This window comes from Cynoglossus semilaevis, chromosome 12, assembly GCF_000523025.1.
Source record: "Cynoglossus semilaevis isolate Cse_v1.0 chromosome 12, Cse_v1.0, whole genome shotgun sequence".
NCBI classification, from domain to species: domain Eukaryota; kingdom Metazoa; phylum Chordata; class Actinopteri; order Pleuronectiformes; family Cynoglossidae; genus Cynoglossus; species Cynoglossus semilaevis.
The window spans coordinates 14356971-14369538 of NC_024318.1; the positions used below are offsets into that span (position 1 = coordinate 14356971).

The 12568-nt window shown below is 38.5% G+C and overlaps 2 protein-coding genes across 10 annotated transcripts in view; both read right to left on the reverse strand.

The window, feature by feature from the left end:
• slc30a6 (solute carrier family 30 member 6) overlaps nt 1-8535 on the reverse strand; it is a 28700-nt gene extending 20165 nt beyond the window's left edge. For 5 of the 9 annotated variants that reach the window (XR_003051293.1, XR_003051292.1, XR_003051291.1 and 2 more), the window contains exons 1-6: nt 8283-8534; nt 7669-7715; nt 6960-7046; nt 5207-5291; nt 1476-1518; nt 1196-1261 (exon numbers count right to left, since the gene is read on the reverse strand). Coding sequence is in view for 2 of the 9 variants with exons in the window: in XM_008322417.3 (XP_008320639.1) it covers nt 1196-1261; nt 1476-1518; nt 5207-5291; nt 6960-7046; nt 7669-7715; nt 8283-8466 (512 nt within the window). In the remaining 7 variants the exon portion in view is untranslated. Of the gene's footprint in view, nt 1-1195; nt 1262-1475; nt 1519-5206; nt 5292-6959; nt 7047-7668; nt 7716-8282 lie in introns of all 9 variants that reach the window. The other 4 variants (XR_003051288.1, XR_003051290.1, XR_003051289.1 and 1 more) reach the window with 2 other exon arrangements.
• A 407-nt stretch (nt 8536-8942) lies between these two features.
• Nucleotides 8943-12528, reverse strand: LOC103387666 (uncharacterized). The gene has a single exon (XM_017037253.2). It carries the CDS (start codon nt 12284-12286, stop codon nt 11426-11428), a length of 861 nt encoding a protein of 286 aa, XP_016892742.1. The 5' UTR covers nt 12287-12528; the 3' UTR covers nt 8943-11425.
• Nucleotides 12529-12568: the final 40 nt, after the last annotated feature.

A 12568-nucleotide genomic window follows, 5' to 3' on the forward strand; every position in this document is an offset into this window, starting at 1 on the left:
ATAATGGGCAAAGAAGGTAAACAATCCAAAGGTCCTTTTAAACAATGACTTTGCCAGTTTAATGAAAATCTTGATTATTAAAATAAATCTGAATATGAGAATTACTTTTTCTGAATAAATATATAATTGTGACAGCAATAACTAAGTCTGTACACAGATCAATTCTCTAACAGATGAACTTTAACCAAATGAGTTCCCTCAACCTGTTGGGGGGGGGGGTCATATGTTGTTAGCTGTTGCTGACCCTGCGACCTCAAAGTAAGGACACCGTGAGGTCATGAGGTCAATTCTGCCTCAGTCTGATGAGCAGCTTCGTCTCAGTGAGCACTCTGCTGGGTTTATGCACTCAAAGATGAGTGTTAGATATCTGATTATCTGAGCGTCTAACTGTACAGTGGCCCATCAATTAGGTTAAAGCGGAGATGAGCACCGTGGTTTAACACTGAAGATGAAGATGCTTTTAACTTATTTTAACAGAAACTGCCGCCGACCGTCAGACAACGATTCTTCTGGTTTGGGTGTGTGGGTGTGAGTCTGTGATGGACTTAAAGTTCTTACTAGATTAAAAATCCTAGGTTCAGGACTTCTGTGTGACATACTGTAACTTCATATCAACATTTCTGAATCCAACATAAAAAAAAATCAACTATCCATGGGGACGGACAGTTACAGTTCAGATAGAGTGGGCACACACACATCCATACACACAACAGTATAGGATGCCAGTGAAGCGGAAGAGCAGATTCACTCAATGGAACATCACCCAGTCACACCTCTGAGTCAGAGGTCACCTGAAAATAAACCCACACGATGCAAATGGACTTGTGTGTGTGTGTGTGTATATACATAAATAATCAAACACACTTTAAGTGGAAATCTTGATACTGTTTCAGAAACATTAAATTGACAGCAGGGTGTTATTTATTATTTCCACGACAGCAGCAGCCAGCGTGAGACTACATCTCTATTTCCACAACAGAAATTGCTGCAAAATAATGCTGGACAATATATAAATACATATTTCTATATGCAATATAGAATACAACTAAAAAAGTTATATTGATAAATATAGATTTCAATAAAGATCAGTCTTATAAAATAATATGTAATATCATTGCATATAATATAAAACGGTCAGTTTGCCTGTTTCTAAGCACTTCTCTTGTAGAGCTTGGCTATAGTGCAGTACACTCACCCAAAAGTGTACATCTGACTTGGTTTCTTCATGTGGACCCACGAGCTGATTAGACATGTGATCAGACTGGAGGAAGAGAGAAGAACAGGCAAAAGTCAAAAAAGAAGGATTGATAAAGATTCCACACACAGAGGTGTGTTCCTTTATCACTCGTTCAAAGATTAACAGCTAAATAATTTACTAATAACTTTATATTGAATGAACACCAGCGTGACTGACAAACGTCAAATCAACTTAATGTATTATGGTAAAACAGTAACAAGAATAATGAGAGCCTCACCTGAAGAGGTGGAAGATGGTCAGGTACGTGTACGCTGTTAAAGCTGAAAAAAAAGACAATCAAAAACTAAAGCATCACTTATTTCTGGGATTTACCATCACTTCACTGCTGGATTATAGACTTCAAAAAACAACTTTGTTTTTTAATAATTCTGGACTAGGTTTGTTAGTTGTACTGAGTACTATTCAGGGGTAACTATTGGAGAACTAACAGTAACAGGAAGGTGCACTCTTAATCTGCAAGTCTCTGTTTGCCCTAATCTTGTTTTTATTTGGGTTTGAATGGATAGAAGGACACAGAAGGAAGACAGCCAGCAGGTAAAAATCAGTCAGTCAGTCAAATAAAGAGAGTAGTGAGCTGGATTAAATACTAACTGACAATCCGTGAGTGTGTGTGTGTGTGTAATCACAGTGTGGGGGTATGAGGCAGATTTAAGCAGCTTTACGCTCAGAGGAACATTTTGTTTCCCCAGCAGCAGCGTCCATGTTTGTCAACCTGACACAACGTAATCCAGAGAGAGAAACGGTCAGAGAGAGAGAGAGAGAGAGAGAGAGAATAAATGGTGGGTAACTTCCCCCAATTTTACTCCCGATTCCATTTTTATTTTGACACATTCTACATTTTACGAGTAACAATATTCTTATTTTGCTTGATTTTAATATTTAATATTTTGAGATGGTATTAGAGTTTTCTACAAATGTAAATTCTGTTCGGGCACAATTTAGACTGGGTTTTGAATTTCAGTTATAGTGATTGCACTGGATGACTATTAAGGAGCAGTTTTTCAGGTGGAAGAACATCTTGTTTTCGTCTCACTCTGTGTCACTGTGATAAATCTGAATTAAGCACTTAAACACATTTAAACCTACTGCTGGAGGCAGTGGGTGTTCCAAACGTACATGTACAGTCATAGAAAATCACTGATTTTCTCTATGGGCTTTGGTGGGAATCGTGTTATTAAACAGAATATTAAAACAAAAGCTGACATCATCACTGAGTCTGGAACAGTCTGGATCAATAGCTGAGATGAAGTTACTGAACCTCAGCACTGATCATTCACTGTGGTTGGATCAGTTTTCATACAGACCACAAGACACACGCACGCGTGCACACACACACAGTTCAATTACTTTATTAATGTCCTACTTATAAACACCGACACCCAGAGGACGAGATGCAAACCAAACACATCAAACTGTTTTCATCTGTAATAGATGCACACACATACACGCGGGCACACACAAACACACTGAGAAACGGAGAGAGAGAGAGAGAGAGAGAGAGAGAGAGAGAGAGAGAGAGAGAGCGAGACGTCCCAATGGGCCTGAACTCAACGCCCAGAACAGAACTATGTATTAAAATCCCTGTGTTTGTTTTTCGGGACTGATCGATGGAGGAAGAGAGAAAGATTGAGGAAGGAAGAAAGCAAAGAAGAAAGGATATAAAAGGAATGGATGTGAATTTATAAAAACAAAAAGTCCAGAGGAGGGAAACGAAAGAAGACAATAAATCAGAGGGCTATCAAGGGACACCAAAAAACACAATAAGGAAGAAATAAGGCTGTAAAGAAGAAGAGAGGACAGAAGTGAAGCGGTGGATAGACAGATGAGTGAGGAGAAATCTGAGGACGAGGATGAATATTTAATGTTGTCTGTTGAGGAGCAGACCAAACACACACACACTCAGACACACACACAGTATCACCCATATAACACATTAACAGACTTTTTGGTTTCTTCTTTGTGGTGTGGTATAGTTTGGAAAAGCACTTCTTTGTTATTATGGTAAGGCAATGCCGACCAGCAACTTTTTAGGTACCTCATCTTTGGAGTATTAAATCTGTGGTATTCAATACTATATATATAGAAGAATCTGCTCATCCATGCTATTGGTGTACAACTAATTTCAGTATAACTGAGCTCAACACAGTTTTACTACCTGCAGCGAATCCCGCATTAAAAAGTCTCATAAAAGTGTATTCACTGCCCTGTAACTACTGCGGACGGATGCTGTATGAACTAGTATGAGGGCCGATGTGGGATTTAGTGTGAGAACGGTATTTTTTAATACTACTGTGACTGCGTTTGCTCTCTCTCGTGACTTTCGCATAGACTCCTGTATCTGGTTTCACAATAAAAACTGACAAATGAAAATTGTTAGCATCAACAGACGTCAAAGATCAGTTGCACATTCACATTAGCCCTCCTTTCAAAGTTTCTACTTCGGTCTGGTTTTAATGAGTTTAAGTAGCCTTACTGCAATTTAAATTAAAAGAAGTATTTGATCATTTCTTTCCGAAGACGAAAAAAAAAACGAAGATGCACAAAAAGTAACAGAGAAGATCCCTATTTGTGTGTGTGTGTGTATTTGGTCCATTGGGACAAAAAGCTGATGTCTTTACTTTGTACAAAGCTGAAAACTGATCCTGTTGTGCACTGCACAATTTGATATGTGCGCACACACACACACTTCTGAAGACTCATCAACAGATTATGTTTCTGCTACAGTGCAACAACATCTGCCTAAACAGCACTTTAAAACACACACACAGAACGATTGAATGAACAACATTATCAGCACGGACTGTGCTCCGAGCGCCCCCTACAGCTTAGAGCTAGCTCAAGTGCCAAGTGGCTTCTGGGTCGACGAAACGTGAGCGGTTTTTTGAAAAAAACTCATACAAACATTACACAGGGGCCAATCAGTGAACAGATTCTGAAGGTGTCAGTAGATTGAATTAATTCTTAAGAAGGAAAATGTGTTTTTCGTGGCGTCTCCTCTGGCATCCACGTTCAGCTTGTGATAATGATAATCAGAGTCGGACTGCCTCCTGTAGCTTCTTAAATACAGTATGAAAAACATAAATGACTTTTGTTTTGCAGAAAGGATGTTAACAGTTGTGACCAATCAAACCATGATCTCTCCTCATGTTGTCAAACTGACTCTGGGTAATCCACACACTGATTACAATTTCCTCTTTCCTAACATTCACAGGTCGAGCCTGGCTTAAACTGCCTGGATGTGCTCAGTGGGGCGTACACGTGTGTGTGTGTGTTTGTGTGTGAGATAGACTGTGTGTGTGTGTGTTTGCAAACATCCTGACAGCCAAAGGCAGAACATGAAAGGCTGTGTGCATACACATTTACATGGATGTTAAGCCTTGAGCCATGAGCTAATGGGGCCACAGTGTGTGTCGGTGTCTGTGTGTGTATTTCTAGTCTTGTACAGTGTGTTCCATATAACGCAGTCACTTGAGAACATGATATTAGACCAACACACAGAGTTCATAAGGACACGAAGTGTGTGTGTCTGTGTGTACACTGTGTGTTACGCGTTTTATGCTTCATTTAGTTTAAAGGCAGGAACTGGAGGCGTGGAATGTTCACATTGTGTTGTTACTTTAAGTGACCACTACAAGAAAGGCAGAGTCGACTCTTTACAGAGTAATTAGTGTTTACTCAGTGAAGTGACTGTTGGCTAACTGAACTGACTCTTAACATTTGTAGGTTGTTTGCGACAACCGATTGCTACTGACTGGTCTTCTGCATCCGTTAACTGCCGGTTCAGTGACAGCAAATTTTCAAACAGTTTATGCATGCTCCTCAAAATGACAACTGTGTCACCTTCCAATATTTGTTCAATATCCCTGTCCTGCACTTCCTGTTTGCTAGCAACCTAACACCACAGCCCAAAGTGTGTGTGTGTGTGTGTGTGTGTGTGTGTGTATGTACCCATGCTGTTGGTGGAGCTGCACCACATCAGCAGACAGCCTGTACAGAGCAGGTTTAATGATCCGAACAGCAGAATCCTCCAGGACTGAAAGGCAACCGACAAAAAGAATGTTAAATACAATAAAAACAGTTTAATACATTCATGTGATGAAAGCTGTTCTACAGTCTTTGGTCACAGGGTGGCGTTCCATGCTGTTTCACGTGGTCTGTTGGTGTCAGTGAGGCAAATCTGTATATAGGCTTTCAAGCCTTTTGGTCTTTCTCTGTGGACATTGATTTGCGAAAGCGAGTGGAACCTTTTGAATGAGTATGACTAACAGTAGAATGACCATTAGGAGATTCTAAAATGACTGAAAGCAGGTTTATCTGCTGAGTCTTTTCAAGAAGCTAAATTCATTTTCGGTGTCCTTGACAACAGCCTTGGTTTTACTGAGCCAGTCTCTGAGTCAATGCCTGGTTCTACCTGCAGGGGGCACTTGGGGTGTTATGATATTCAAAACTTCAGTTTATTTTAATACATTACTTTTAAACCTATTCACTGGTATTTGTTTTAAGCACAAAATGGAAAATTGTTCTATATATACTTTTTTGAGCAGAGGTATCTTTTGTAAGAACAGAGGAGTGTTGGCTTTTATCTAGAGTCCCATGTTTAGCTCTTATGTTCCTCCTCATCACACTAGCCTGAATGGAGATCTAGCTCAATTTTTAATGAAGCAAAGACACATAAAACACAGAGTCGAAATTTTCCCAGTGTACAGTGTGCAGTGTGCAGTGTGCAGTGTGTGTGTGTGTGTGTGTGTGTGTGAGACTATGTGCTGGCTGTCACTTTATGTCAGACTCATGCAACGCTGTGGTGAGCTTGCAGTGCTGTGAATTCTACCATTACTGTGGCGTTCTGTGTTATGACAGGACTGCAGCGTCTGGTGACAGCCTGACTGTGTGTGTGTGTGTGTGTGTGAGCGTGCACATAAGCATGTGTGCCAACAGAGAGACAGCACTCAACCCCAAACAACCCCCTAACTCTCTCACACACACACACACACACACACACACACAGACACACACAGTGCCAAGAGGGCAAATCAGTTAATACTTATTCTCTGCTGCCCCCTTCTTACTAAATTTACCGGTGTGGTAGATTTGTTGTAATGTATTCTTCCTGTCATTTTTATGACAGGAAATGTGATTGCTTGTTTCACAATGTACTTTACAAAAAATGTACAAAATGTACTTTAATAAAATACCAGAACATTCCTAGAAAAAAGGACAAAATCTAATTTTTAAATCTAACTAACAGCAATATGAAGTAGTCCAATGAGTCTGGAGATATCATAGTCCTAAGCGATTTTCGTTGTTTTGGCTGATGTTGAGACTGGCCCCTTGCCTTTTTACCAAAAGATAAGTGTTGTTTTCCAGTTGTCAACCTCTTTTTGAAAAAAGTAAAATTGTCATCAAGCACTTGATGTAACCTTTTTGAAGAACTTTTATGACAAACTGAAATTTGTCACGAAATAAGGTTAATTACGATGTAATTCATTCTTCATTTTGTGCCATGAAGGGATGGTTCAAAGAGATAGATATGTCACAGGTCTTTAAGCTCTTGAACATCATGATCTCAAGTCTCACCAAAGAACACACTTGAGTATCTGAGCAAATAGGATTACTACAGAGTAACACCAGACAGCTCACCCATAATGAGATTAGGAACTCTGATTAAGAGTTGAGCAAAAAACACAGAGGAGGTTTCTCTTACCCGTCTGTCTGAGGAAACCAGTCGGAATTCCTGTAGAAGTTTTCCAAAAATGGATCTGTGCGTCTTCCTGAAAGGATGGATGGTTCCCTAATATATATGAAAAAAATCCATTGTCAGATGTCGTGTTCCACAACTGAGTGGAAATCCAGGTTTATTTCATCTATGATAGTTTAGACAGAACGCTAGTCTAGACTATGTACACCACCACCACCCTGTGGAGTATTTGTGTATTACATCGACATTGCCGAAGAACTCATCATCTGACCACAATTATTTCATGTGTTAAGACTGTGTTAAAAATATGTACATTGTCAGTGTCAGAAAACCACCCCTACACAATAGATATTATAATAGAGAAAAGCAACACCAAACTAAACGTGAGATGACACCAAATTGGTGGAACTTGTATGAGTTGTTGTTGGACAAAAAGGCAACCATATTCATGCAAAACAACAAAGATCCCAGCTATCTTCAGAGTACATTAGTTAAGTAAAGATATTTCATGGTAACCAGGGTCCTCCTTTCATACAAGCTGTATGAATTAATCTTTTGGAGTAATTCTATTCCCAAGTGTTTTATGGGACTATTTAATTTCGCAAAAACGTTATGTTCGATCATTGTCAGTATCTTAAACCACCACACCAATAAAACAGAAACAGAAAATAGGCTAAATATATTCAATCTCAGGGTAATTCATGCAGACTCTCACCAAGACGTATGTGTCACATTCGTGCTTCTTCCTGTGCAAAGGGATGTCTGTGAATAGGGAAAAACAAGTTAGATGTTACTTTATTACAAAAATGTCAAAAGGAACATTGCTTACCATCTGCGTGGCCTTCAGAGCCAGTAGCCTTAGACTTAAGGGTTGACCAGTGTTGGACTGCACTTGCATCGTAGCAGTTTAACCTGGACTACCGTAGTGTCGAGAACAGTCCAAATGCCTATTTCTAAACAGCTTTGGATAAAACGACCTGGGTAACTGAAAGCCGTTAACAGACTTTATAGTAACAAATGTATAACCTCTTTAGATTCTTATTTGATGTGGGTTGGTTTAGACGTAATGGTAGTAATAAAGAGATAGACTGTACAACAAAAAAGACAATAAAACAGGATTTTAATGCAAAAATTAAAAAAAATAGGTATACAACTAAAGTTCTAAGAATTGACTTTGATCGTCAAAAATCGGTTCGGGACAAAAATCAGGCAGACAGTACACGGACAAACGAAAAACCATAACGTTTGCTCGAAAGTCTCAGCAGAATAGCTTATGTTGGTACTCTATGGGTACGTGTTGTTAGTCGTTAGCCTGTTAGCATAACAAACCTGAATCGTTGATGTTAATCACGTCCACAGACACCATGTCCGGTTTGCCCGCTGTGCCCGCTTCCTTGTCCATTACTCCACGCGGAACCACGTCTGGCTTGGGTCCGAACTTTCGTGGATAAAAGTCTCCAGCGCTGTGATAAGAAATAGCCGCGGACGTGTACATTTTCGTGGACCCGTCCATTTTCACTTCCTGTTCAGCCTACGCTTCTTTCGCGCATGCGCACTACGTTGGTCTTCTGATCTTTAATACTCAGGTACATTTTTAAAAATAATAATGATAATTTTATATTACCGCTATTATTAAACCATCATTACAAGTATATTATTATTGTTATTAGTTAGAAAGCTCTTCCAGTTTAGATTACATTGAGTCGTGTTGGGCATTAAATACAAACATACAGTGTGTTTAAAATCTTTACGTGTTTTTCTTTAATTTAGGCTTATTTTCTTTGTCACCACAGCAGTCTGCATACAGATTTGAAACACCATACAGTATAGATCACCTATACCTTATCAAACATATGGATGCGAAAGCAGCATGGGCATTGGATCAAATACATAACTCAATAGTTAGTGGAAGTATGATCCTTTTTTTTTTTATCATAAACACAAGAACAAGCCCTCAATGTGCACGTTGAATAAAAATTGAACTCATAGCTGAATAGCAGATTTTTTTTAATGAAATAAATTCACAAGAAAATTGCTGATCTGTCATTATAAACTACATAATCAAAAATGTTCTAAAGCTATTCATTTCCCAAAAGAGTCATTTAGGTTGTTCGTGTTTAAGAAAAATGTTTGGTTCATGTAAAAAAAAAACATTTAAGTGAAACTTTCCCTATCTACTTGTCTATCTGTCTATCTATCTATCTAGCTATCTTTCTTTCTTTAGACTTCTCTATTTAAAAACACTGCAACTTCTTTTAAGATGCAGCAGACATGGGCACCATCACTAATGAGTGGTTGTCTCATTAGAATGTGTTAAATTAACATAAAAATAAGATAGAATGCATTTCCTGAAACTGCTTCAGACTTTTCTATATAAAAACACTATGATTTTTTTTTGATGAAGAAGCAGGAAACGTGGTTGACGCCCTTAACAGGGTGGCTCTCACAGACTGTATTAGGGAGATATGAGGTAAATACTTAGGGCAAAAAGAAGACATGTGAGCAGACTGCACTAGACATCATTATCCTCATTTGAATGAAAAAAAAAGAACATTTAAAATACTAACATCAAGCAAAATTAGAATCTTGTTAAATGTGGAATGTCTCAAAATAAAAATGCTGTTAATGCAAACTGTACACTTGATAAGAATTGGAATTACAGAAGTAAAATCCTGAGTTACCCACCATGCTCTAGTGGCCAACATAACATGGGCTGGATTTGGCTCACAGGCCTCGGGTTTTTATCCCCTTTGTCACCACAATGGTTCACGTGTACAGTAAAACTCATAGAAATATTGCTAAACAAAAAGTCTACCTTTTACTCTGTATTAGAAATACAGTCACACAATGCAAAAGCATATAGGGTTGAAGAGTTGTATTAGTCAAGTGATGTGGGACTCTTTATAGAAAATAAGCAAATAAATGTGATCAAATACATAAAACACAATAAAGGGAATTGATATGACATGAGTCATTTCATCACAAACATGGCAACAAGCACTTCATGTGCACATTCAGCAATTTAAAAATATATATGTGTATATATATACATTATTACAAGGCAACCAAAAGCTAGAGTCCAAATCTTCAACAAACTGTCCAGTTTTTAATACAAGATATATTTGAGAAATTGAAGTTGTTCTTTTCACATGCATTTTGGCTGCACAAAAGACATCACACTGAAACAGTCTGATTTTACTACATTCAGAGGGCCATCCTTTTGTTTCAATATTGCCAACTCACAACACAGATGTGGTATATTGAGCAATGTACATTACAAATTTTCCTCAGTACTGCCTGAAACTGCTTTAGACGTCTCTATATAAGAACACTCTGACTTCTTTTAAGAAGGATGAAACATGGTCTCCACAGACTGTGTGTGAGATATGAGTGAACTACAAAAGGCAATGGAAAGTATTAACTTTTTTTAAGTTCCTGAAAAAAAAAAAAAACGGGAAAATAACATTCTGCTTTTATTCAAATAACATAATAAAAGAGGCATATTTACCAACATTTTGCCCCAGTGACAAAAAAAGATAACACATTTGTGTTTCAATCTGTATTAATGGACCAGGTAGAACTACTCAGAGATGCACAACAATATCACTTGTCAAAAATGGTGTTCTTACTATATGTGTATGGTATAGTTTTTTTATAATTAGTCAGAACAATTCTGATTTGTGTTGCAAGCAGCACAGTGTTGTTTGTAACAAAGGCACTACACATTTATTCTAGAAATATCAAAGCACTACAGACCTTAAAATGACAGCCATAATCTTAGCCAAAGATTCACACATAAAAACTGACTGACATACAGCTGTTGCACCACACAGTCTGGGGGAGATTATGATGTGCAAAGTAAAAAAATTGAGTAGCTCGTTTTAATAACACTCCCGAAAATGTAATATTTGTCAATTTATAGCTAATTTACATGATGTCATTGAATGAATATTGTCTGACAAACTGAGCTACTTAAAAAAAATCAATGTTATGAAAAAAATAAGTGCAATTTACATAGTCAAAGGATTCATTCAGCACTGGAAGTAAGTAACAAACCTATTGCATGCACAAATATCCCATTCTCACAACAAAACAACATAACATCTGTTATTTTCTGCCAGGATCTGTTTAGATTGAGACTGTCCTTAAACCTTTGCAATTAAATCACTTTTTGAAAAATAAAAACAGCATGGGGTTCAAAACACTATGATGATTAAATTTACAGCTGACATGACATTCAGATATCCAAGTTCTGTGTCAGATGATACATATTACTTAAAAGTTTAGGTCTGGCAAACCAAGCAGTCCTCAAATTTCATCATTAAAAATTAGAATTAGAATGTTTAGGTTGGATGACATGGATTTACTTAGCTTGATCTTAATTCTAATTCCCACATAATTTGTTTTTTTATGTCAAACATTTCATTTCATGTTATAATATAACTTAACATGGCCAAGGAGATGCAAGATGATCATTGTGTATTTCCATTTTCACCATCTCCAGTAGGCCCGGGCTTCTCAGATTCTGCTGTCTTAGCAGTTAGCAATTCCGTGCTGTGTTCAGGAGACCGTGTGGCAGGACCTCTCTCTTCATCCCTGGCCTTGTCCCTGCGAGCTTTTCTTTTCCAATACACAATAGCAGCACTAGCAACAGTAATAACACAAATCAAAACGCCAACTGTTGCGCCTACTATTGTAAGAATTTTGCCGTCGTACATTGCATTATTGACAGGCTCACTCACTGCTTCACTGACGGGGTTTTTCACACGACAGAAGATTTTTTGGGGATTTTTTAATTCCTCGTTTGACAAGGTTGCAGTCTTGTCGCCAAGCTCCTTTCCCCAGGGTCCATCATCTCCCTTCCACGAATAGGTGACAGGCTGTGCCCCTTCAACTTTGGCTTTACATGTAAAGTTGCAGCTGGTGTCGCCCTTCCTGCACACTAAAGTTTCCTGCTGGACGGTAGCTTCTAACACTCGTTCTATAACGCTGACATCATAGTTTTCTTCATTTTTTCGTTGGTTTATCTCCACATCGTATATTCCAGCATAAGTCCCGTCCACTTGTCTAATCGTAAGTTGAGCCGTGCTGTAGTTTAGGGTGGCCCTGTCTTTGAATTGAGAGAAATATGTGGTGGTATCACCATCCCAGTCCACGACCATGTTGCTCTGGTGGTACCATATCACCCTGTTGATGGCACCGTCGTACGTCGGACTCAGGGAAATGTCGCTGCTAACGGCAAAGTACCTTTTCGTTGTAGTAGCGGATACAAAACCGCCGAGAAGCGCCAGCTGCAGCACGACGAGAAGCTGTACACTTGACTTTGACTCCATTTGTGTCTCAAAATCGTAATGCGGGTTGAGCGAACCGCACCCTCAATCGACTTCCTCTTCTCTCTTTCAAACTATCAAGTGTCGTTTTCCTGAAGTCTATCCTCTTAAACAATCATTCAGTTGGATTTTAAACGACCAGTTAGTTCTGTGTACGAAAGAGAAACGAGAAAATCAGGAATTTGAAATGAAACGACGTAACCACAAAGTCGTTGTAATGTCCCTACCCAAAGCGCATAAAAGATAGTGTTTGCCGTGATGCCTGATTTAAAAGAAACTCTTCTA

Coding starts and splice junctions, on each gene's coding strand:
- LOC103387666 (XM_017037253.2), bottom strand. CDS start 12,286: ATGGAGTCAAAGTCAAGTGTACAGCTTCTCGTCGTGCTGCAGCTGGCG.